Genomic DNA, 27655 nt, shown 5'->3' on the forward strand with positions numbered 1-27655 from the left:
CACACACACACACACACACACACACACACACACACACACACACACACGCACACACGCACACGCACACGCACACACACAAACAAACATCAAAACTGCAGAAGGTGTAAAGGTGTAAAAACCCATCACAAATTTGCCTCAGGGGGCTGCACAGACTGTATGTCATACAAAACCCTGCACTGTATGAATGTATGAATGTTTTAGTGTCCTTCAAAGTGCTCTAAGTAACTAAGAATTGAAAAGTGTGGTAAAAAGCTGTCTCTTTTGATTTGTTTCAAATAATAATAAGGCACCCAAAGCACTTTACAATTCCACTATTCATTCACACACTGGTGGAGGCAAGGTACAGTTGTAGCCACAGCTGCCCTGGGGCAGACTGACATAAGCAAGGCTGCCATATCGCACCATCGGCCCCTCAGGCCAAAACCAGTAGGCAGTAGGTGAAGTGTCTTGCCCAAGGACACAACAACCAGGACAGGGATCGAACCTGCAAATTACAAATGAGCTTCCCAACCCCCTGAGCCATGCGTCACCCCAAGTTGTGGATAAAAAAGTTGTGGACTTACAAATCTTAGCTTTCTGGGTTAACCGCTGAGTTACCCTAACCCATTTTTTTGTAGTTTTGCTTCGGTACACTAACACAGGGGGCTTTTAAATCAAACAATGAAGACTGATGACTGAAGGGCAGACTTTCAGTTTTAAATTAAGGAATTTGCTAAAACTAATGCATTAACTATAGTTAATAGGGTTAGGGTTAACCCTAACCCTAACCCACTGCTGTGTATAAAAATAGCTGTAATTGGTAAATATATTTACCAATTACAGCTATTTTTATACACAGCAGTGACCATGTCAACATTCTTACTTAAGAAAAAGGATTCAACTGCTGGCCAGTTCAGCGAAACCAAAAGACCTGAAAGATCGCAAAAGACAACTGATGAAAATCATCATAAATAAAAAATAAAATGCATTCACAACATGAAATCAAATCAAGAACACTCTGGAGGTAGTATCATTGTCAAATTCTGCAATGAAGACGCCTTCAATGATTTCAGAGAGAGGAAGAACAGGATCGAAGGATGAATTTCTGTTCTTTGCTTAGATTCAGCCAGAGGTAAAACCGATTAGACAACACCTCACAGGAATAGGAAATGATCCAAAGCAAACTGACAAGTTAATGTCCATGGGTTTTAAACTTAAACTGACAACAAATCATTTTCTTCCCAGTATTGAAAATAACCCTTGTACTTCAGTTATGTTAGTCTGTCCAATTATATTTGTGACTCTGAAAATGGAGGACTGTGTATAAAAATGTCTGTAATTCTGAAACAGTTATTGCATTGTTTTTTATTAAAGCCTTGAATTAAACTTAAAAATCTGCCCCTCAACCACCACTGTGGTGGTGTACCAATAAAAATCGCTGGTAAAAGTGCATACCATTGCCTTGCCGGTATAGGAAACAAAAAGACACAGACACACATGAATTAATTTTAACACAAGCATGTGTTAATAATAAAGTGCTCTAGCATGAACAGAAATTAGCAGAGACATAAAATATAAATAAGGGACTTAAAGCTCTATCAAAGCATTCTCAGTACTTCATCTTTTTTCACCCGGGGTGTTAATGTAGTAAATAGCAAATCCGTGAAGGACTGTAGAGCAGGAAGCAGGGAAAACAGGCAGTTTTATAACAGTAGCAGACCTACAGGGATCAAGTACAAGGAAAAGAGAGACAGAGAGCCTCTTTATTTTGTGCATCCTCATTTGCTCTTTCTTCTGTCCTCCTGTCTGTTACCTATAAATCAATCTTGTTATGCCGTGTTGAAGGATATCTTGGTTCTTAAAATATATCCCAAAGAAGAGAGAGGCTTGCTGGATGAGGTATAATTCTTTGTATCTTTGAGACTTAAATGAGGAGGTCCAAACTGCAAGAGAGTACAAACCACGGTGAGAGAAACACCACAGAAACACCTTCTTTTTAGTCAAATGTTGTTTTCAGTTATTTAAAATGACCATATATGAGATCAAACTTTCAATCTATCTCAAAAAAAGGAAGCTGCAATGTCTCATTTTCATCATTTATTGTTATCTTGACTTCTCTCTCCTTATGTCTCTTTTTCACCTCCTCCATTCTCAACTTCTTTCTGGAGGGACTAAGACTAAAAGAGAGAAAGTAAGGAGAGGATGTCTCCTCTGGCCTCCATTCTCCTGCATGTGGCCAATTTAAGGCAATCTTCACACTGCAGGTCTTACTGCTCAATTCCCATGTTTTGATCAAATCAGATTTTTTGTGACCACAAATAAATGTGACAGCAAACGCGCTCTAGTGTGAACAGTTCACGGCCCTCAAAGTGGCCCGCTTGAGCAAAAGAAGACGTCAGACACAGCGCGCTCTGTTTACGGAAGTAAAAATGGCAGCTACAGAGCTAGTAGGCGTTGCTGCAGCAGTCTATCAATGTCTGCACAGTCGTAACCGGCAGAATTTTGACAAATTTATTAGAGAAAGAAGGACACTGAGAAAATAGAGAGCCCGTGCTTTAACAATGGCCGTCTTGTTTGTCTTCTCCAGCGCTGATAATTAGCGTCTGTCTTGTGTCAGTGAAGTAAAAGACGGATTTAATGTGACATGACCGTTCAAACAGCAGTTGCTTTCTAAAACATCAGATATGTATCGGATTCAGTACCACATAGGAAAGTGACCTAGGTTGGATTTGAAAATATCAGATTTGTGCTGTTCACACTGTCATACGATGATCGGATATGGGTCGCATAGGGTCAAAAAAGATGGATTTTATTAAACTATTATTTAATATTTGATCATAAATATTTTGATCCATAAATAAAAAGGATCAAAATATTTGATCCTTTCATGTTTTTAAGATGGTTACGTTTTCTTCACAATTTTTTATGTGTTTTATAAGAAGTTACATTAACTTGTCACATTTAGTTAAAAATGGCCTTATATAGAAAAGAAAATTATATGTCATGACCACTGTTACAAACGAGATCATCTGTAGGCTAAATTATTTATGTAAAACTGTGTAAAAAGTGTCAAAGCTTAAATTTTACTGACATCACTCAGAAATCAAGTGTGAAAGTCTGTCTTACTCCATTAAATGTCTGATGCCTCTGCTCCTTTCTCTTTGTGCCCCTTCCTTGCCTCCTGCACTCACACAGTTAGCAGGATGGACTAAACACAAGGAGAGAATTAGAGGAGAGGAATTATGCATAAGCAATTTGGGAATTGACAAAGGAGTAAATACACAGAGGTAGGAGACAACTGTAAATGGGCAAGACCACATTGCCAGGAAACATATGAAGGTAGTCCTTTGCAGTAAAACACATATGAAATTATTTAACAATAAATAAGATAATGTCTTTACATTACTTTAATGATGGTTAAGGAATAAGAAGGTTTACTTTTGTTACTTTTCTCAGAAAGGGGCTCTGTTTGTATTTACATTCATCTAATACCATGCTGTTGAGCTCAGCAGTATCAGCCATCAGAAATTTAATATACCAAAATATTTTGCAAATTCCCCGTCAAGGGAAAAAGCGTTCTTGAAAAAACTTAGATCATTCTTTTTTCCTGTAACGTCTACTGCTTGGCAACAACAACAATGCCAGTGGTACATGTTATTGTATGGATTCTGTCTAGGATTTTATGAAAAAGGGACATCAGGTTGCTGCATCTGATATCTCTGGGTTGGTGTTGCTCCTGTATTATCATAATTACGTCCAACATCAACATTGCAACTGACAATCACTTTGTTATTTTCCACATCGCTTTGGAATGTGATGGAAAAAGAGAGAAATGCCCTTTTTTATTTAAAATGATCTTCTAGGAAAAATGGCAAGCATTACAAGTGCAGTTTTTACTAATGTATGCGATATAACAAATATATAGTAAATGTAGGTTACCTGCAAGCCAAATATAGGTTACTCGTGTTGATTTGCTTGAGATAGTTATCTAATACTAACTTAATGCTCAAAAAAGTACACCTACCTAAATCAACAAAAACTATTGATTAACAGGTAAAGGTGGTTCTTATTTATTTAATTTATCAGAACTTGTATCCTTAACCAATGCTAAGGACAAGTTTTAGGGAACGACTTTAAAGCTGGAATATAAGCCGATATACTGATGTTTGTCAAGACAATGGACCACTTTGATTCTCTACATATGATTCACTAATGTCTAATAAATTTAGTCGAGTTGTAATATAATGAATCATTGCTATAATTCGTTTTTTGAATATCTCTATACCAGGATCAGGTTACCTGTTGACTTTATTAAAAATGGTTTCAGCATGAGTGGAGCACTTAAACACAGGATATTAGAGGCCAATCAAAATCCACAATCCAGATCTTTATTGTCAGGCAACAAATCATACAATGGTCATACAAGTGAAACATGAGCAACAAATAAAAAATACACAAATAAAAATTACATCTGAAGGGAAAACAAAATCAAACTACAAAAACAAAAAGATGCAAAACTGGATGGACAGGTTACCTGTAAAGAGTAACAAGGCAACCTGGCAGCTGGAAGAAGGTCAAAGGGTTGAATATATACTGAAGCGAGGATTGTCTGACTAGACATTGTTGTGGCAGAAAACTTTCGGAAATAGAACAAAGTGTGGAAGTAGAGCTGACAGGAATAAAATAAGGTAAGTAGTTCCCAGATTAAACAGGAAATGACAGAACATCAAAACTTCAGAATTGAAATTTTAATGAGCATTTTATTTTTCATGTCTTTTACATTATAGCCATAAGAAAACATGCATTTATTCTAATATTACATTATATTTAGTAACATGTAAATAAATTAGCGAGGCATGGTGCATGGGTGACATAGAAACAAGCATGTTATTAATAATGACCAGTTGCAGTCTTTGCAAAATCATTAAGGCTCAGGGAAAACTAATAAATAATGGCTTCCAATCTTCTGGCCTCCATTGGATTAGTTCAGTATGGTGTACCTTAGAGTAAAGCTGTATAAATTAGCTTAACTAAGGAGAAACTAACCTGCACCATCTTTTGCCCTAAGCCATGATCTGTTGGTCTTGGTTATACTGTATTTGCAGATTAATTTCCTTTGGTCTGTGTAGTTAACTTGGGGGTACGAACAAAAAAAGAGTAAAGTTCATCCTACTCGTTTTTGAACATAAACATTGTGTAGACATATTCATGCAGCCTTTGTTATTTTTCTCTTTTTTTTCTCTTGTTTGAAATAAACTATTCTTAAAAATCTCTGTTCTGAATGTTCTTAATTTTAGGACTTAATAAAACAAAATTATTTGTAAAAAAAAAAAATTGGTACTTTTTACTGGTACATTTCTTTTACTTTACAACTTTTTTTTTAACTTCCATGGTGGGATTCAAGCAAAACACACACCCTCCCCTCCCTACATTAAAAAAAAAATTTAAACCCACAAACGAGCACCTGTATCTCACTTTCTTAATGACCCTACTACTAATGCAAGCTTGCATAGAGTAGACAGGCTTAGTTTACTATTCTCCTGCATTTAGGAGACCTTTGAGCTCAGAGATGGCATGCATTCAAGGCAGGTCACGTTTCAAAGGGTTGATAAACCCTGGGGCAGGTAATACCCTGACAGACTTTCTGTAATGCCTCACGTTTGGAACATTGTGACTGAAGGTGTCTCTTCACATAATGAATGCTCACATCTGTCAATTCAACTCAGTCCTGATTAGGATTTGGTAATCATGTTAGCTTTGCGCCAGTGTAGCTGCAAGGGTTGCCCACCATTTTAAATATCTATCTGTGCCACTGGCTTATTCCTTGACCAGGTGACTTGCTGACAAACTTGGCACTTTTGCTAGCCACATGGCTTTTGCATATGGTACTCACAGTGTGTGACCTGATTTGCACTTGCTATGCCACTGAAGCTGTTGGTAAAACATGTTACACTACTTTTAACACCTGTCTTAGACTACGTCCACACTAATGCTTTTTCGTTTAAAAACGCATCGTCTTCTCTCCGTTTTGACGTCCCGTCCACACTGAGATGGCGTTTTCGCTGAAGGAAAACGCAAAAAACGCATACATTTGAAAACAGTGCTTTCGCACTATGGACAGCAAAAGCTGAGACTTTTTGAAAACGATGACACATTTTAGTCATGTGTTGCAGTCATGTGACCAATTAAACTAAGATAGCGGAGGGCATTATACAGCAGTCGTTTTGTTTGCTCTCAATTTTGACAGCCCTATTACAGATTAATATCAGTTTGTACATGCTCCAGAAAGCTTTTCTTCAAATTCTTTAATTCTCACTAACTTTTGCAACTTTGTACTTTTGTGTTACTTGCAGCAGCAAAAAACAAAAAAATACTTGCTGCTTTTCCTCGACATTCTGCCGCAACATTTCAAAGAGCCGGAAAGCAAATAAAAGGCAGACAGAAATGAGGCAGGTCGAATCTTCTTGCGTTTCACGCATGCGCTGCACTGGAACATAAGCGTTTTCGGCCAACTCTGTGAAAATGACTGAAAACGAAAACACATTTTCAAATCTATCCGGGCTAATGTGGACGTAGCCTTAGATACCAATGTTCTGAAAGAAGTGACAAATTACACACCATGAGCTCCCTTTAATTGATCCTACACTAGTAACTGTCATTCATCCCTATTCTCTTTTCATAGTGCTTGGAGCTGGATAATGAGTGTCTGCTTTTTGGAATTTCATTCTTTTTACTGAGTGCTATGGATATTTTTTGTAATGTGCCTGATCAGAAATATTAAACATCACACAAAATGTCAGATCTCCAAAAATGTCTTAAACAACACGAGAAAACGATGCAATGCCAGTCCTTACTGTAGAATGTATCATAGGTTGTATTTCTGAAAGAGGAAGAGATTTCAAAGATTCCTGTTCAGACCAGGGAGGGGTGAAGACAAAACATCAGTCAAAAATAAACATCAAAGAATTCAGAAATACCAAAACATGAGATGAGAGATGAAATAGCCTTTATTTGTCATTTGCAGGCCTTTTGCCCACAACCGAGATGACAGACCTTGCCGACCGCACATACAATACACAAACATCACATTGGGGAGACAGGTCAGGCTAGGTAGCGAGGAAAAAAACATCGAAATGTGTAACACAAAAGGGTAAAGTGTGTCAATAGCATTCAGAGACCAGTTGATCAAATCCATAATTCTCTTTAGGTTTTAGAAACAGACTGTGAGAGAGTGTTCCAGGGAAAGTAATACAAAAAAACACGAGACTAGACAAGGACATAAGAGCTAAGCAGGAAAGATAAGGGAGAGGAGAGGAGAAAAAGTGCGTCCGCCTCCCCCGAGAGCCAAAAAGAAGTGCAGACACATACTGTAAGTACTCGGGCTTTATGTTTGAATCCACTAACAAAAAGATTTAAGCATTTAAGCACATGTTTATACTGTGAGACCCTGATGGGAGTCTCTTATGCTGCATAAACCTGCCTTAATCATTGGCTCTAGAAGCTCTCCATGTTTATCTTAAAGCAATTAACCTTTGCCTCAGCAGTTGCCCTGTCTCTGTAACTGGGCAGCATGCTGTGAGACAGACATGCATGTAAAAGGTTACTGTAAATGCTGCTACACATATGTTCAACCCATTTTCTTTGTTTTTAACATTTTAGCATAACGTGTTTAATATCTTTTTTAGCATTTAAAAAATAATGTAGCATATTTTTTTAAAAACTAGATGCTGTGCAATTATTGCTGTTAACTCAGTAAAGTTCTGCCAACTAACAATGGACTCTACATGAGGGAAGTTGACTTTTAACTGGGATAAAAAAAGAAATATTTCTGTTTACACATTAATTCTTATAATCCTACTCTGACCTTTGTAGTTGGTGAGGACTGGATGTCTCTCTGCCCCTGGCGCCGATTAAAATATCAACCACTAATTCACAATTAGTTGTGCATATTGAATATTGCACAGGAGAAGTACTGGAATCTTTAACTGTTAATCTGTGCCATTTTCAAGATTTTGAATATTCAGATTTATTAATTAATTCTATATTCTGCTGTATTCGTCACTAAATATCATCCCCCTAACCTTAGACATGGTTCAGAGGAAATTGATGGATTTCTTTCCAAATATACAACATAAATTGCCCTATGTCTGTGAAGGTTCTCAGTCATCCAGGTCATCGTAGTCAAAGGAGCTTGCAAAGAAAAGCGTCTGGACTTCTTTAAGTTGCTTGAAGACGTTTCACCTCTCATCCGAGAAGCTTCTTCAGTTCTGAGGTCAAATGGTGGAGAGTTGGGACCCACACCCATTTTCACACCTTGGCTCAGGCGATTAGAGGATCATCAGGGGGCCTTTGTCCCTCTGTGGGGGGATACTCCCACTAGGTTTATATCTGGGACTCTCCACCATTTGACCTCAGAACTGAAGAAGCTTCTCGGATGAGAGGTGAAACGTCTTCAAGCAACTTAAAGAAGTCCAGATGCTTTTCTTTGCAAGCTCCTTTGAATAAATTGCCCTAATTGACATAATTTGATGTATCATTAGTTCAGGGGATATAAATATTCACACTGACAACAGCAACAATGAAAAGTGATATAAAACAGACAATCCCTTTATTAGAATGTTTTGACTTTAAATAGCATGTGAATGGACCCATTCATACAAAAGGTCACATACTTGCTCTAATTGTTTCCAAACGCCTTGATGTCACATTTACAAATGTTCAAAATGTTGCTCTCTCGAATCATTATTGTGTGTTTTATTTGTCCTGTCAAAACAAATACCAACCGATTAATTAACGAGCATTACATCAATGGCATCACAGGTGACATATTTATCAGCGAACTTTCAAAGCACACATTACAAGTACTGTTATCATATCATTAAATGCTGCATAATTTCTCCGATGCAATTTCTCAAATAATTAATTATATTGATTTTGCCAGAAATGTAGATATACATAATCCACCTAAAGTTCCCGGAAGAAACAAAGGAAAGGTAAAGATGGCAGAAATAAAATGCTGCAGACCTTTTATTCAGCTCACAAGTCAATTGGTTTAAGAGTTGGTCAGGTCATGTTTTTCACTGGTACTCATCATACCAAAAGTGCAAACGTTTTTGTGTTTTAATTCGTAGCTTTGGAACTGCTCAAATAAAAATTCAAAGGATTTTCCTTTGGGTCTATCACCGGTCTGTTACACGTTAACCTTCACATAGTCCTGCTTGGTGCTGTCATAAAAAATCTCAATATATCCCATCATTCTTATGCACATGACACTGCTTCACCTAACTTGAACCCTTTTCCTAAAATGATCTAACCTTTTTTTTTTAACAAACTAATAAGCTGCACTGATGACATTAACTCTGGATGTCTAGAAACTTTATAGAATTTTTTTTAGAACAGAATTATTTGTAGTCAGTTAGTTCACATTTATCTTTCCTGCCTCTGAAACACAGCAAAGAAGTCAGAAACCTTGGCATCATTTTGAACAGCGATCACAGTTTTGATAATAAGGTCTGCTGCCAGAGTCGTTACACGTACATGGAAATTTGAACATGTGCTGAAGTGCTTAACTACTTCATTGGCTCCCAGTTCAAAAAGTTAATTTTAAACTTTATGAACTAAACGTTCGCTGCCTTACTGCTCACTGTCTGCAACCCAGTTAAACAACATCAGGTGTCCCCCGAATTAGAGCTACATGTCGTGAGGGTGGTTTCTGTTACTGCTGACCTGAGGTAAGTTACAGCTGTGCCTGCATTCAAAAAACGACTCAATAAGTCAAAAGCTGAGTGTCTGTGAGTGTGTGTGCATGTGTATGTTAGCTGTTTTAACTATTATAAGATTTATTTTTCAGCTGTCATTATGAACCTATATAGATTTGTGTTTATTTTTACTCTCTGTAGTAAGCAGATTGAATTTGAGTATGACGAATTCTGCAACATGACTAAAGTTGCCATTACCATGATTTGGTCAAACATTGCAAATATTTTAGTATTTCTAGTATGTTGTTTGTATGCCCACAATTTTTTCCTTGTTGCTCCTTGTTTGTTGTGTGTCTGAATATCTGGATTGTTTTTTGGACTTTACTTTTGCCATATTTGGATTTGTTTGCCTCTTCTGCCTTCCTGTGTACAGCTTTCTGGATTAAAGATCTGGATTTTTGGGTGTCCTGCTTGTGGGTCTTGCTCCTTCATGATCATTGTAATTAACTGTTTACTCTTAAAAAGCTATAAAATAATCACTAATATAAAAAACATTAATAAGCAACAATCTCAACTCGTCACATTTTAATACAACCTGTTCAAGTTCAAAAAAAATGAAACAGTGAAAATGAAGCAGGACACAAACATCAGCGATATTGCAAAAAAAAAAAACAAAAAAAAAAACATCCTAATGTTTATAAATGCACTACCTATAAATTGCTATTTTAATTGCAACCATCCATATAATTAATTAATTAAACATAATATAAAAACAAACTAGTAACCAATTAGCACAAATATTGTTTCAGTGTTTGTTTTCGGTAAGTGCGATTAAACTAGATTTTATTTTAATAATGTTAAAGAATCAGCGGCTTTATGTCTCCACTGGGTTTTCAGTCTAAAAGATAGTTTCAGAAGCACGATGACAGTTTAAAGCCGCAGCAGCTTGACCTCTGCCTATTGATGCCAATGTACACTGTATGTCTGTGAAGGTTCTCAGTCATCCAGGTCATTGTAGTCAAAGGAGCTTGCAAAGAAAAGCGTCTGGACTTCTTTAAGTTGCTTGAAGACGTTTCACCTCTCATCCGAGAAGCTTCTTCAGTTCTAAGGTCAAATGGTGGAGAGTCCCAGATATAAACCTAGTGGGAGAATCCCCCCACAGAGGGACAAAAGGACCCCCTGATGAAACTGGTTCACCCGAAAGACAAAACGCCAAAACACAAACTTAACAATGTGGTGTATGCTGTACAGTGCAGCGAGGAATGCTCAGACCTCTACATTGGAGAGACCAAACAGCCACTTCACAAGCGCATGGCACAACACAGAAGAGCCACCTCCACAGGACAAGACTCAGCAGTCCATCTGCATCTTAAGGATAAAGGACACTCTTTCGAGGATGCCAATGTTCACATTTTGGACAGAGAGGACAGATGGTCTGAAAGAGGAGTGAAAGAAGCCATCTATGTCCACTGTGAGCGACCATCTTTGAACAGAGGCGGGGGTTTACGACACCAACTGTCTGCCATCTATAATCCAGTTTTGAGATCCCTTCCCAGACGCCTTAACGCCCACTCACATCCTGGGCCATCTGACCTCAGGAATTCGCATGATAAGGTGGGGCCAGGTTTCACAATGAACACACCCGAAACTCTGGCTGATTGGGACCCACACCCAGTTTCACACCTTGGCTCAGGCGATTAGAGGATCATCAGGGGGTCCTTTTGTCCCTCTGTGGGGGGATATTCCCACTAGGTTTATATCTGGGACTCTCCACCATTTGACCTTAGAACTGAAGAAGCTTCTCGGATGAGCAAGCAACTTAAAGAAGTCCAGACGCTTTTCTTTGCAAGCTCCTATGTACACTGTAATGTGAATTTGAAATTCTGTAATGTGAAACACTTCTATTTGTTTCAAAGATTCAACTCTTTAGAAATAATTAACCAGATCAACAAAAATGGGAAACTGAAACTTCAGCAGAAAGGTGACACTGTGAAAACACTGTCAGCAGTGAAGTTTAAAATGAACCGTAATAGCACTGAAGAAATAAGGTAAGTGTCATGTACACTTATTTTGTCATTGAGAATATTCCATCCAATTAAGACTTCTTTGTTCTAATGGGGCTAACAGGCCAACATTAATGTTGCACACTGAGCTACCACATCATTACATGGTTACCTCCTACTGGGTGGTGTTGTAAGAAGGGAGGAAGGGGAGGCACTGGAAACATCTAAACCTTTTCAAAACCTTGTTGCAGAAAGGTATATCATAGCATGACTGGTCATGCATGTTTTTGCTTCCATCTTGCACCTTGTCCTGCCAGCTCTTGATACCTCTCTCTTTGTCAGTACCTGAAAAAGATGGGATGAGGTTAGATGATAGAGCTTACTTTATAATTGATTGTCTTTAACACAAGTATTCTGTCATTCACCTGGAATGGTGTTATCCAGTATGAATCCAAAAAATCCACCGATGAACATATGTGTGGTAAAAAGCACTACAATCAATTGGTCCAGCTCTTTTATTCCTTTAGAGACAAGAACAAACAAAACAAGTCGTTAACCTTTATTAGCCAAAGATAAAAGAACTATAAATCTTGTACAAGATTATCGTTGCGCTTGCCTCTTCCATATGAAGGCAAGGATTCATTCTTTTTAAAACTAAATCAAGGCTTAATCATCCATCCACCCATTTCCTTAACTTCTTATGCAGTTTAGATCACAAGGGTGCTGGAGCCTATCTCAGCTGACATGCCAGTCCAGCATAGGGCCAACACAGAGAGACAGACAGCATTCACTCTTACTCAGTTTACTGTGTGAGGAAGCCAGAATGCCTGGTATGCACTTTTACCACGGTTGCTGAGTTTACCATACACATTTTTTTTTGTGTGGTGTTTGGTTGTATTCAAGCATCTTAGAAGCAAACGGGTGAATCCCTATATGTCTGACTGAGATGGATTTGTCTGAGATATTTTATATTTTATCAGTGGCCTGTAAACTGTTTGTGGTATTTTTTGACAGTTAAAAACTTTCTTTGTTTGAGGTTTTCAAAACATTCGACTTCACATAGACACAAATAAATGAATATATTAAAGTATCTTAACTTGCCCTTCACTGGGAGTTGCACTGTGCTCTTGTTTATATAAAATTTTTAACTGGAGAGTGGATCAACTTAGTGAGGTTATCTGGTTATGGCTTACCGAGAAATGTCTATTTCAAATTAATTAATTGTATTCACACATTAGGCTAAAAACTTGATAGTGCCAAGAGAAAGGATTTTTAAATCTTATCAAACCTTATTAAAACTTAAAAAAAAAATCACATTTAACAGGATATTTTGTATAAGTAACTTGTATGTTCCCTTGACCACTGAAATCAAAGACAAGCTAGATAATGCTTCCAAATAACTATTCAAATCACTTCCCGGATACAGTTAAAAATGGACTGACTTTTTGAAGCAATCTGGGTCAGTACAGAATGTGATGTCACTAGGTTGTTTGGTTGCTAATAGATTCCCATTAGTTTATGTTAGCTAGTTAGTGACAAAACCAATAACGCCATGGAAAGTGTTTAATTCAATTCAGTTCTATAGAAATAAAACTAAAGTGGCTTCATGGTGCTTCATATTGTAAGGTAAAGACCCTACAACAGGGGTTCTCAAACTTTTAGGGGCCAGGGACCCCATACAGGGGGTAAAATATCTCCAAGGACCCCCTTATAACTCTCATGCTTTGAGATGAGATGCCACTTTAGCTTGGCTGGCTTCATTGCTTCATTTTCTAGCACTTGAAGACACACAATGCATTTTGGTCTTCCATCAACATTCTCGATAAAGCCAAACTCGAGGGGACTGTTGTCACTGGCACATGTTTTTAAGTGCCACTATGCGCCAGGTGACACTATGTGTTTTCACAGACCCCCAATCTGCACCTTGCATACCCCTAGAGGTCTGGGGACCTCACTTTGATAGCCACTGCCCTACAATAATAGAGAGAAAACCCCAACAATGAAATGAGCAATCACTTTGAGCAATCACTTTGAGCAATCACTTTGAGCAATCACTTGGCAAAAGTGGGAAGGAAAAACCCCTTTTAACAGGAAGAAAAGTCCAAGAAGGAAGTGGCTGCCTGCCACCACTGGTTGAGTTTAATGAAAGGAAGAGAGAATTAAAAAAGCACACTGTGAAAAGAGCCAGAGATTAAGTAAATCAAGGTGAACTCAAACTTAAAAGTGGTCTGATACTGTCCTTCCTGTGTTTTTTCTTTGTCTGGTGGGTAAACTGAGAGGGGCAATTAACTAGCAGAGCAGATGTCCACTAGATGTGATCAGTACCATTTTATGCCATAAAATACTTTCTTTACCCAAGCACATCCAAACATAACTAAGTTTCTTACCAAAGCACGATCAGGAATCCTACCATCCAGTGATATGTTCATCTAAGATAACTCTTTATTGTCATTGCACAGTCATACATAGTACAGTAGTACAATGAAATCCATCCATCCCTCCATTCATTTTCTTTCGCCTATCAGGAGCAGGGTCATGAGGGCAGAAACCCAAGCAGAGAAGCCCAGACTCACTGTCCTCAGCCTCCTCCTCTGCTTATCCAAGGGAATAACACCAAGACACTTTCAGACCAGCCAAGAGATGTAATCTCTCCTGTTTGTCCTAAGTCTGCCCTGGGGCCTCCTCTCAGTGGGATATGCCCAGAACACCTCAACCAGGAGACACCTAGGAGGCATCCTTATCAGATGTGCAAACCACTTCAGCTCGCTCCTTTTGATGAGCATGCCCACGGAACAAAAAAAATCTCCCTGTGGACATGCTCATGCGTTCTAGGATTATCAGTTATGCTTCAGTTTCTTGTGTGATATATAAGTAGTAAACTGGTTGGATATGCTTTTAAGAGAAGAAAAACTATTTTATTGCATAAAATAGCACTGATCGCATCTTGTAGACATATATCTGCCAGTTGATTGAACTGCTCAGTCTGTCCACTCAACCTAACAACAAAAATCACACACAGAGGGGACAGTGTCGGACAGTTTGTCTGTGTGGTGAATCAACCGTGAGCCTGACTCAAACAAGCTCTTTTGCACATAGTCTTCATTTATTAAACTGCTCGACAAACTCTAACACTACAGTCAGCAGGAGAATTTTCCCATTACAGTGCAGCTAACCAACAATAAAGAACAACTTACTGCTTAGGAGACAGAGAGTAAAGTTGATTGTAAAACAAATTAGTTTTTTAACATAAAAGTTATTGCTACAGCCAGGGGCGATTTAAAAGTGACACCCCTGAGACTGCTTTTTACTTTTAGTTTCCCTGTTTTCTATTGAGTTATCAATTCTGTTACTAGCTAGCTAATGCAAGACTATTAGCAGCAACCAACCAACTTAGTGATCTCACATTCTGTACTGGCACAAGATGGTGCTACGCATGCTCTAAAAATTGTACTTATTTCTTAAATCAACATTTACAGATAGTGCTAAATCTTAGAGTATTTTAAGTTGGGCTCCATGGTTTAATACACATTAATACACAACCACAGCAAAGTGTGTAATAGACAGGCTGGTCCAAATCGAGAACTGGATACACATGCAGAATCTGCATTACCAACAGGGGGAGATAATATATTTAAAGTCAGGAAGTCAGTAGTGAGCACAGAAAGGTATGATTTACATTCTTGGGTCGTTAATCGACAGAAATGATAAAGCTAGTTGGCTAATATGTATTTACATATGAATAATGTCTGTTTAAAATGTGTTCCCATGATTATTTCAATGTTAGTTTGAAATAAAATATCTCACTCTGCTGGTTCTGCAGCTTACTGCAACTTTGCATGCGTCTCCATTTCATGCTTTGGAGAGGCAAAGTATAAAATGGCGAACTGGCGTGTCTGTTGCACATTTTGCCGTGATACTGTCATGTCCACTTTAAGGTGATTGCTTTCTTTATTAACATACAAAAAGTCTGCCTTTATAATAATTTTATAGTGGCCAGGAAGTCATGATGATAAAGCCATGATGTAAAATCTGCTTATGTATTAACCACAGTATATGTGACAGTATGTGTGACTGATTACTTCTTTTTGCTGCACTGCCCCATTACACTGGACCTTAGGGTTCCCCCACCTACCAAATCCTATTTTAACTCTTTTTTTTATTAAGATTTGTACCATATCAACCCTTATTTATTTTCTTAGGATTGGGGTATAGAGGAAGGACATGACTTCCAGAAAACAGTTTGGAGAAACATGGTGCAGCGGTGCACAAGGAGATGACCTAGAAGGGGACAACGTCAATGTAAAACTAGCTACTATCTGATGCCAATAGTAAAAAATACATATATTTTTGTAACTGATGTAAATTAATCTTTTACATGGAGACATTTTAAGTGAAATGGATAATAAGAAACAGAACATGTAGTAGCATTCTAAAAGTGTCATGAATCGCTGTGCGGCAGGCAGGAGTTGGACCCAAAATGCAAGACTCACAGACTCAGGGGATGAACTCAAAAATCACAGCTTTATTTGCTGGTAGGACAAACATACAAACTAAACTAAACTAAACTAAACTAAACTAAGAACTCACAGAGAGACACAGGGCGATCCACACAGCATGAGGGACGACACGACACTGACTCAGAGAAACACAGGGTTTAAATACAATGGGAAGTAACGAGGGGAATGAGACACAGAAGGAGAGCACAGCTGGGAGAAATCAGAACTGATGAGACAAGGGAGCAAAGTAGGATACACTCACATGAGACACAGACCTTCAAAGTAAAACAGGAATTAGCACAGATGCAAACTAGACTAGGGGAGACAGCAACTAAGAAACACAGAGGGCAGCTACTAAATAATCAGAGAACTAAACAGAATACAAGAACACCAAACTAAGACACTACACTAAAGAACAAGCTAGGACAACAACGAAAACTAAGAACATAATACAGAAAACTCAGAGGCACAAGAAACTCAAAACACTGGGTCACTGACCCAGGACCGTGACAAAAAGAGCAAATTTGCTGGTAGTTTAATAAAAGCCACATTGTTGACACAAAGTGGTAACATAGGTACAATTTGCCTGTAGCACCTCACAAGAGTGTCCTGTGACATTGACAAAAGAGCCACGGATGTTTAGATATATGGATTTGTAAAGGTTTCTGTTGACCAAGGGGCACCGTTTTTAATCACTAGAGACCACTAAGATACTCTAAAATCCTGAGTCAGAGTTGGCTTTTCATGTGGCATGTGTGACCATGAGCACATGGTGGAATACAGAGGGCCATTCAAAATGGAAATGCCTGCAAGTCCAAGGCCGTGCTTTCATAATCCTTCTCAGGCAATAAACTGCATAATGAAGTTGTACTGAATTGAATCAAGAACTGCAAACAGCGCTGACGTAGTTTGACTCTGAAAAAACTCTTGTTCAAATAACCCATCCCAAAACATATACACACAAAGGAACACACACACATTTCCTGCCCAAAACGACAGCAGTCAAAAGTTCAAGGCATCCACAGAGTTGATTTTAAACCCAACAGCTTGTACATCGAAAGACGTCGGGATGAGCAAGAGTTTGTTTACAAAGAGCATTGACAGGTTTCCTCTTGTCTGGTGCTATCAGCTAATGTTGAGGCTGGGGACAGACTCTGGAGCAAGAGTGCTTTATCTGAGCTGGGCAGATTACAGCCAGTTACATGGGGGCAAGCCAAGAGGATTGGGAGGTAAGCAGCCTAGACCAGAGAAAACCAGACAAGCCCTCATGCCCAGTATTGCACTCTGGATTAACACTTTCTTGGGAGACACTAGCATCACATGACACATAGGATCAAGGTCTCATGTCTGCGGAGAAGAACTGTTTAATCTTGAAGATTGCTCTTTTGATGGCGCTTCATAGGAGGTGGTCACAAAGCCTATGAATCAGCTAATCAAAATGTCATCAAAATAATGTACTTATCAGTTGTCAACCTGTGACGATCTATAACTCTCTTACTTCTAAGATCTCTGACTGATCATATTTATTTCACATTGTGTAATTTCATCTATTAGATTAATGTTTGGATTGATGACTGCATTAGTGTAAGCTGAGAGTGATCTATCAGTTGCATATGAATGCATATTTTATTATGTTTATGTAATGTAGAAAAACATTTAAAGTATTACAAAACAATTTTACCCTATTCACCTTTCGCATTTAGCTTTATTATTATTATTTTTCCCCTTTCTGCTTTTTCACTATTGTTTTTCCCTGTTTAGTCATTCCTCTTACCAATAGGCCAATAGGCAATAATGTCAATGAAGAATTTGTGCACACTACATAAACAGAAGTGCAAGTAAACCTAGAGTTATCTATGATTATACCCTTGGAATGTTTTATAGATTTGACCTAGGCACTGTGAAACCTTTATAAGATGTATGTGATGGGATTACCATATTACAAATACTTACGCAGTTGCAGTGCTTTTTTTCTTTAAATTGTTTGCAAAATTGTCAGAGACCTGATTGAAGTTGGCAATATCTGCAATCAGCAAATTCCAGTATAACATAGAAAAAACTATATTTTTACAAATGAAATCTAGAGTAATTGTTAAAAACTAACAAACAAGAAACCCCCCAAAAATATTTCAACCATTAGGTTCTGTTCTGATGTTTTCTGCAATCTGCACATCCCTAGATGTAGAAGTTTTCCAAAGAAGCTAAAGTCACATATAACCAAGCCAAGCCCTTAAAATTCTATTCTCAAAGCTGCCGACAACATCTACAGTTTTACACTTTAAATAAATGTGATTCCAACCCAGCCTCCTTCTTGTGCTAAGAAGAAAAGTCATGCATGGATGTACAAAGAATCAAGCTCAAGAGCCTTATCAGTGCCCCCTACTGGCTGTTATGCTGGTTTTATCCTATTCAACCCATATAAAACATGCCTTAAAAGACTGGACTCCAAACTGAATGTTTTTCTGTCCTAAGTACATAAAGGTAAAACCAAAGATTCCCAAAACACATTTAGTCTAAAAGACAATTTGCCACCTTTAGCCTAAAGACTAAATGTAAAATGTTTGCCATCTGGGCCTGTGGGATTTTGGAACACCTTGGCATTAGGAGCTTAGGCTGGCAAAACTACTGCATCTTTTCAAGGGTAATCTCTAAGTGTCTGTGGGAACACAGCCTGGAATTCACCGTAAGAGGACTATGTCACTGGATGTTTTATTTTTTGTCATTGTTTACTGATTTTGTTTTGATTAATAAAAAATAAAATGGTCAAACTTGTGTAATATCTCAAGCAGAAATCTTACAAAAGTGTCCCACAGCACAACTATTTGAACAATTATAAATGTTATTACAGCACCATAGCTTAGTTTCTTCAATTATGCACCAGATGTTTAGAGCACTTTCTATTGTGATTCCTGTTAGATAAAATCATAAAGGAGGTGGTGAAATAAATGATAGATCACACCCAGTGTGGGTACAGACAAAGAGTTTGTCATGGTACAGTGGCTACTGTGTACTGAACTGAGAAGAAAATGACGTGAAACTGCTGCTTTCCAACATTTTTAATGCTCATTGATGCATAGTAACAAACTTGCGCTGTGCCATAACAAACAGACATGGGTTGTGTGGGCTTAAATAGACAAAAGAGCAGGTGCATGTGCCATCTTGTGTATTTTATCGTCCTATTTTGTCGATATTATGCTGTGAAATAAATTATTATAAACCAGGCTGAATAAGCTAAAATAGTACAGTGTGTTAGCAAGCTACATTCTTTGCTGTCTCTATAGGTATCAGATATCTTTTGTGCTTGAATTTTTCTCTGCACTCGTCATGTGATACCTGGGCATCGGGGTGCCAGAGCTGGGCCATGTACTATGAAACAAGTTCAGCATACACATGATATTCAATACCTGGCTTCACTTACCCTGCCAATTGTGTTAAGCAGTCACACGAAGGTGGTTATTAGCTCAGTCAGCCCAAGGTTTCCTAATCTAGCTATGCACACATTCACATGAAAGACGTGGCATATGACCAACCATTAGAAACATGGTCAGATTTTTGTTTTATCAACAAAGTGTCTGATTTCACAAACGAAAGGAAAACTATTTAAAATATAAAGACATTAATAACATGATACAGCAGTGACACAGTTGCTGCAGACAATGATATCAGTTACTCTTAAAACAACTTTTGCTATCTATGCATCTGAAACTAATTTCTGGAAAATTGATTGGTCAGTGAGCAGCGATTTTATACGCTACTGAGCTATAACCTGCTTCCGAGCAGGTTAGTTCTGCAGCATATTTCTAGCTTGATAGGCCCTAACCATACTTTGTACTATTTTGGAGGACTGTACTGTGTACAGGATTGATTTTTTTTTTCATGTCCTAAGAATAACATATATACATATATAAATGACAACAGTTTCTCAGTTAATGACTCAGTCAGTGAGGTCGACTGTAGCAAGGTGTACAGAGTATAGACACAGAATCCAAATGTAGGACATAGAAGGCTGATTTGAACAACAAATGATGAGTCTTTAATATTGGCTATAAACAAAAGTCCAAAGCACATTTCTAGCGTTAACTGAACTTCCAAAACACTACCTCGATCACTTAAATTACACAATTGAAAGTATATGTGTATTGTTTGTGTATTTATACACAAGCACTCATATATATTCAAATAATTTAAAAAAAAGGTTCATTTACCTGTTACTACCACACACCTGTAAGAACCATCGCCTTAGATCGAAAAGCGTGGAAGATAATCGCTGGTCAAGCAAGAGAACCTGCGGCACCTACAGCAGCGTACTGGTACCGCCGCTGGTTGCCCGCTAAAGGACAAGACTACCACACACCAAATCTGGTCATTGGTACTTGTTGGCTTGTGTAGCCACTAGGTAACAAAAGCTCAACACTCCCCCTAGCATCCTGGAGCACTTCTGTTGTGTTTTGTACGTGTTTTGGAGTTTGTACGTGTTTTGGAGTTTGTACGTGCTTTGTCTCTAGGGGCCACTGTAAATAGACTTTTATTTATTCACTCCACATAAAATGTAATAAATAAATCATACAATACAAAAACCAACTATTAACATTTCAACTTTTAACTATTTAAATTTTCAGCTTTTTCCTTTTAAACAAATTAAAAGTGAAACAACACAAAACACTGCAAACCACAACACAATAAAATATAAATATGAAAAAGTATGAAAACAAAAAGAAGATGCACATTCTCTTTCATATGGGCCTGCATGAATAAACTTTGAATCCTTTATCTTTCGCAACTGAAAATAGTTGTGGATGATCACTACACCTTTCTAATGTGACGTTGTTGTGCCTGGCGAGTGTAACTACCGCCCCTCCCCCCTCTTCCCAGCGCAAAGCACAAGGCTCGCGTGTGGAGTGAAGCGGGAAAAAAAGTGCAAGAGAGAGGGTGAGAGAAAGAAGAAAACCCCGGCTTGCGTCGTTCACTTCAAAGAGTCTGCTCTAAGAGCCGTTTCGTTCTTGACTGACACATCACTAATTAAGACAAGCAATAAGCAAGAAAACACAGAGCTGCACAGGAGCAACACAACTAATGCTTTAACAATATATACAAAAAGAGTTGATTACATGCAGACTGCAAAGGAACAAGACATAGGTAAAACTAAACACACAGAACTAACACAGGACACAAGAGGGGAAAAAAGAAAATAACATAAAATACTAAACAGAGAGAAAAGATGAGTCAAATTAACATGAAAACACAGACAAAGGAGCGGTGTTACTCCAGTGATGTAAAGCAGAGGAGTGAGACAGAAGAAGAAACGATTCAGGAAACAACCACAACAATAAATCACAGAATGAGGCATGAAAACTAGACAGGAACCAGAAAAATAACATAAAAGCTCAGGATACTGAGAAAACAAAGAAATTATGAGCCAAAACAGAAACTTATTATAAGAACATCATGTTATATTGGAATTAGATATCAAAGATTCAACAATATCACAAGGAGTCAAACTCAATATTAAAATAATAAATCAGCTCAGTAATCCAGAAATTAAAGTAGTTTAAACTTCACACACAAAAACAATAAAACACAAACAGGCACACAAGCTCAAGGATGAGCTCAAAAAATGAAACCTCACTATTGGCTGGTTTAGAATACTATTTAGTTAGATTCAACAAACAAATATTTTTTTTTTAGTTTACTGGAGTAATTTATGTTCTTTCAACAGAAAAAAAGGTTTGTGGATTTACTTTAAAAAGTTATGTCAAATAGCTCCACTCAACCTTTCGGTGGAAGTAACTCCTAATTTTTATTTAAAAAGTTGAACCAAGTCCTGACGTTAGCCTGCCAAAACGGAGTGTCGTATTAAAAGAACACATGTGAATCAGGTAAAACCAGCGGTTCCCAAACTTTTTTTGCTGGGCCCCCCTTTGTTTTACAAGAAAAATGTTCGTGCCCCCCGGGCGTGCGTGCACGCACAAACACATCCTCCAACCACACACACCCATATTTTGCTCCATTGCGGTTTATTTCACACCTCAAACATTTAGTAAACAATTAAGCAAATACAAGTAATTTGCAATAAATTACAGGTAGAAAGAAAGTAAACTACTAACTCTTTTACGCTAACGTCAGCACCTACACGGGTATTTTTGAAAACGCAGCTGTTTCGTCCACACGTAAATGATGTTTCGAATCACCGAAAACTGAGATTTTTTAAAACTCCTTTTTTGCGTTTACGTGTGGACGAGGAATACAAAGTTCGTCACGCAACGTCAAAGGTATGTGCTTTATTTCACATTACACTGTGCGCCACGTTATTGTTTACGTGAGATGAATTGCAGATAGAGACAAAATACTGTTACTGTTAATCTGACTATGCGCACGCTTACACACACGCAGTTACTGTCCCTCTATTTAGAAAGGCAGAGGTGTCACGGTGTGATTATTTTACGTGTAGTTGTTTTTTTTTCCTGTGTTATAATATTCAACATTGCTATCAATACATTTTTCAATAAATGCCTCTCTGTGCAAAATGGGTTTAAAAACATAAACAACTGTGGCATACTGTTTGTCTGTGATTTGAACTGAGGGAACAAATCGTGGCAGGATCTGTCTGATATTATTTGTATCCCACTGTAACTTTACTGTATAAATAGCTAACATCTCCAAAATGTCAGGAGAAGTTTAGTCATTACAACAAGTGTTTGTGAACTAAAAATCAAGAATGTGGGATATTGTTTGTCCGTGATTTGAAGAGCCCAGCGCTGCTCCCAACGAAGGGAAAAGCAGTTTTGCAGTGGAGACCTACCTTGCCACTTGTGCAGGTGAAACCAAAGGGCAGATATGCTTCACCATATTTTCTAGTCTTTGGCTTAGAATGAAGTTGGTTTGGAAACATATTCAGTGATGCTTCACCTGTGCTAGCAGTGTCCAAGCATGTTTTTTTTTTTCTCCTTTTCATACCGTGCCCCCATACGTGGGCGGGCCCCACACTTTGGGAAGCTCTGGAGTAAAACTAAAGTAAACTAAAAAAAATAAAATAAATAATAATTTTAATTTGTTCAGTAAATTCAAGCAAAGAAGACTTTGAGTGTGTTTTCACAGGTTGGATGGTACCACTTGACATTAAAAAAACCCACACACACACTTTTTGACAGACTATGTTTCACAGTCAATATGTAGATTATTTTAACTGTATTTCTATACTTTCATGCAAACACTGATTTTAAAGCCCTAAAAGTGTGTGTGTGTGTGTGTGTGTGTGTGTGTGTGTGTGCGTGTGTGTTAAAATCACCAGTGTCAATGATGCCAGGATTGGATTGAAACCAGGTGGGTAGAACCAGACCGCTGAAGGTTGAAAAGCCCAGGATGACGAGGTTACGTGAAGAGTTAAGATCCACATACTGGAGAGAGAAAAGAAGACAGGATGGTGTGTGAAATAGGGTGAGAAAGAAAGAAAGAGAGACAGAAATAATGTGATACAAATTTGCTAAAACTGGTTTATTGACTCTCAGATGCAAGCCATTATTTTGTTGATCTGTTTCAGCTAGCTGACATTTCTGCTGTGGAAGTTCACTAAAATGAGATTAGGAATAATCAGGAAAAAAAGAGACCCAAATTCTATTTTGGTATGGGATTCACATTTATTTGGTCATGACAGGTTAACACGGGTCACAGTGAGGTCAGTGTAGATATATATATATATATATATCTGTGTGTGTGCGGATGTATGTATAAGACTATATTACCTGCCTATAATAATGAAACATGATACACAATAGTGTTACAACAGTACAAAACGAAATAGCTACAAAATATAGCTTGGGAAAACACCGTCATTTTTCATCTTTACAAAAACTGATAGAGCAAGTTCTTTAGCCAAAAAATACCATAGAGGGGTGGAACTAATAATACAGTTGTGCAACAATTCAGTTAAGGTATTTGCATTTACTGTATTTTCTAGCAAGTACTTCCTTAAACGCCGTCTCACTTATGTTTTTCAACAATTAATTAGTCTCAAAGTCGGAGACTTTTATAACAGCTAAAAATTCAGTGTTTAGTTTTCAGTTCTCATTTAGGCATTAAGAAATATGTTTGTGGTTGAAAAACAAACACTCAAAAACCTTTTTTGGAATATCATTAAATTACTATCTTCTTGTCTGTATGTTTGTCCAATATGTTTGCTGTAATCAAACTGAAATAGCTTGATACGGGAAAGGTGATTACTATTGACCCTTACTCACTCAACCTAACCTTGAAATCACATATTACTGTACTTACATTGAATTTCATGTATTACGGATTACACTTACAGTGCGCTAACAACTGCCAAGCTCAATATCTAACATCAAAGCAGTTTTACAATAATGAGACATTTTTGTGCAGCAGATTTCTTAAAGGTTGCTTAAAGTGCCAAATGGTAGACAAGTTAATGACAATAAAATGCAAATAAAGTTTTTATTACACACATGATCCTTATTTTCTGTTTTTGCCTGTATTCTAGATAGATTTAACAACACCGCTCACTGTGGAACCAGTGAGTCCAAGAAAGCCTTAATAGAGATGGTGTTTTGTTTAGCAGTGTTGTTTTATTTGAAGGGGTTAAGGATTAGGGCATCTTATTAAGCTATGCTCTAGTTACTCTGAATAAAAAAAAAAGGTGCACCAAATAAAAGACAAATGCAATTTGATATGCTGTGAAATTAATTGTGTTTACCTGGAGGTTGGATATCCCAACTGCTGCAATCATTCCAAACATAATAAGGAACATGCCCCCAATGACTGGATCTGGGATAGTGATAAAAATTGCTCCAAACTTTCCAAAGATTCCCAGGATGATCATCAGAATTCCAGTAGTCTGGAGGACCAGCCTGCTACCAACCTAACATAAAAACAGAGCACAGGGACTCACTGTAAGGTGTACACAAGAAAACTTAAACCATCATTATTTTTGCAAGGATGTTGGAAGAATCTCTGGGTCTCACTGGACATGTGACATGACAACACAGGAAGAGTGGTTAAGCGTTTCGATGCCATAATATTAAATAATAACTATATCTGAAATTGTCCTGTGATAAGACAGGGTGTACATGTTTTTAACAGGTGTGTACATACTAATCGCAATTTTTTTTTTATTGAAAATACAGTAACCTGCACTTTCAAACAAGACATGAATACAAGTGGATTTAGATTACCATTAACCAATGCACAAACAAACATATATACATAATACATATAAATCCATCTTGAATGTTGTCAGTAGTCAAAAGTAAACTTGGTTTTGGTCCCTTTCAGTAATTGGTGAAAATCTCCCAAAGGTGTTCTTTTTAAATGGTGTGTGGTAGGACTTGACTTAAGCGGTCAAAGAAGTGCAGGAGACTGATGCTGCCCAGTGTAGCAAGTGATTTATTCACCATTTTGTGACCCAAGTAATATTTACAAAAAAACAAATAAGAAACTCAACTCTATAACTAACTCAGTTCAAATAAACATAACTGAACTTAAATCAACAGAAATTAAGGTCAAACTGCACACAGCTACACTGACCTGAACCTTTCTTCTCAAACACCCGAGTTCTGCTTAAATAGTCCACTTAACCAAACGATTTCTCCTCTGGACTATTCCATTCGGTAGGTAAGATGAACATAATTATATTCAAACCTCTACTACTACTCTTTACTGGCAACATGAACTCTGTGGTGTAATCAATACATATTACAACAATAAATCTATTTCTTCATAAACCCTCTAAAATCAACTTTATTAAATTATAAGAGTTCTTCCCCTCCCGCACTTGGTCTCTTCCTGTGACCTCAGATGAACCCAGAAGCTATAAAGCAGGAAGTAAAACTACATTGGGACATAGTATATTACCCTGCTGGAAACATCCCATTTAATATGGGGACCCCATGAAGTCTTTGGTTGGTGTAACCCACTAAAAGTGGTGTAAACCACTTTTATTCCCTGGCTTTTTGTCATCTCTTTTGATTGTTTTAAATGTACACCGTTCTCATGATCATTTTGACCCCACGGGATGAGATCTTGCGTGGAGCCCCAGATTGAGGGAGATTATCAGTGGTCTTGTATGTCTTCCATTTTCTGATGATTGCTCCCACAGTTGATTTTTTCACACCAAACTGCTTGCTTATTGTAGATTCACTCTTCCCAGTCTGGTGCAGGTCTACAATACTTTTCCTGGTGTCCTTCGAAAGCTCTTTGGTCTTGGCCATGGCGGAGTTTGGAATCTGACTGTTTGAGGCTGTGGACAGGTGTCTTTTATACAGATGATGAGTTCAAACAGGTGCCATTCATACAGGTAACGAGTGGGGGACAGAAAAGCTTCTTACAGAAGACGTTACAGGTCTGTGAGAGCCAGAGATTTTCCTTGTTTGAGGTGACCAAATACTTATTTTCCACCCTAATTTACGAATAAATTCTTTACAAATCCTACCATGTGGATTCATGGATTTTTTTTTTTCACATTCTGTCTCTCACAGTTGAAGTGTACCTCTGGTGCAAATTACTGACCTCTGTCATCATTTTAGGTGGGGGAACTTGCACAATCGGTGGCTGACATTTTTGTGGAGACAGAATATCAGTTTTTTGTGTCTATGCTTGATCGTTTAACTCTTAGTGGTAGATACTCATCCCTGTTCCGTAAATCTGTTCACCTGTGTAAATGTCATCATTCTCTCTTTGGATTTATGCATGAGAGTTGGAGAAAGAAAACTGTTTCACTATCAAGTCTAAAGTAATTGGTGGCATATGGTCTGGTTCACTTGCTATTCCAGCACTGACTGGACAATAACCTTCATCCAATGTCTGTTCTGCTGGTCCTCTCTCAAGAATGATGTCCAGGAATATGTGTCTGCTTGCCAGGTTTGTGCTAAAAATAAGGTTTGCAGCTCTCCACCCACGGGACTCCTCCGATCTTTTCCTACACCTGGGAGGCCTTGCCCTGGCCTTTCCCCGCTCGCCAGATAACATAGTCATCCTTACTATACTTTTCTAAAGCAGCCTACTTCATCAGCTTACCCAAACTGTATCCTCACTGGATGCCCAAGTAATGACTCAGCATGAGAATTCTTTGGGACATCTTGTTGGATTGTGGTCCTCAAATTACCTCCTGGGTGTGAAAAGAGTTTTGCTCTGCCCTGGGAACCCAGGTTAGTCTTTTTTCTGGGTTTTACCTGCAGACATTATGACCAGGTGGAGAGGATAAACCAGAAGCTGGAGGCCTCCCTCTGATGCACAGTGTCCATGAATCCCTCCACCTGGAGCTCCCAGATAGCATGGGAAGAATATGCCCATAACTCCCTGACATCATCAGCAACTAGGCGATCAGCCACCCTCGTTTCCCTCTGTGGAAGGAGAGTGTTCTGTACTGTCTGTGCAACACAATTTCTGCACATGTCCAAGGCTCTGGAGGGTGACACAGGTAGCTCTGCTTCGGACAAATGAGCAGAATAAATAAAGTGCCGATCATTGC

General features: G+C 38.1%; 1 protein-coding gene across 1 annotated transcript in view; it reads right to left on the minus strand.

Annotated features, from left to right (window-relative positions):
* Positions 1-11855: 11855 nt before the first annotated feature.
* LOC102208684 (solute carrier family 23 member 2) overlaps positions 11856-27655 on the minus strand; it is a 30811-nt gene continuing 15011 nt past the window's right edge. Inside the window, exons 7-10 of the mRNA XM_005731571.1 lie at positions 24884-25048; positions 23462-23570; positions 12106-12201; positions 11856-12025 (exon numbers count right to left, since the gene is read on the minus strand). Of these exons, the coding sequence (XP_005731628.1) occupies positions 11856-12025; positions 12106-12201; positions 23462-23570; positions 24884-25048 (540 nt within the window). The remainder of the gene's footprint in view (positions 12026-12105; positions 12202-23461; positions 23571-24883; positions 25049-27655) is intronic.

This window comes from Pundamilia nyererei, unplaced genomic scaffold (assembly GCF_000239375.1).
Source record: "Pundamilia nyererei isolate P.nyererei 1_Seehausen unplaced genomic scaffold, PunNye1.0 scaffold00043, whole genome shotgun sequence".
Taxonomy (NCBI): Eukaryota; Metazoa; Chordata; class Actinopteri; order Cichliformes; family Cichlidae; genus Pundamilia; species Pundamilia nyererei.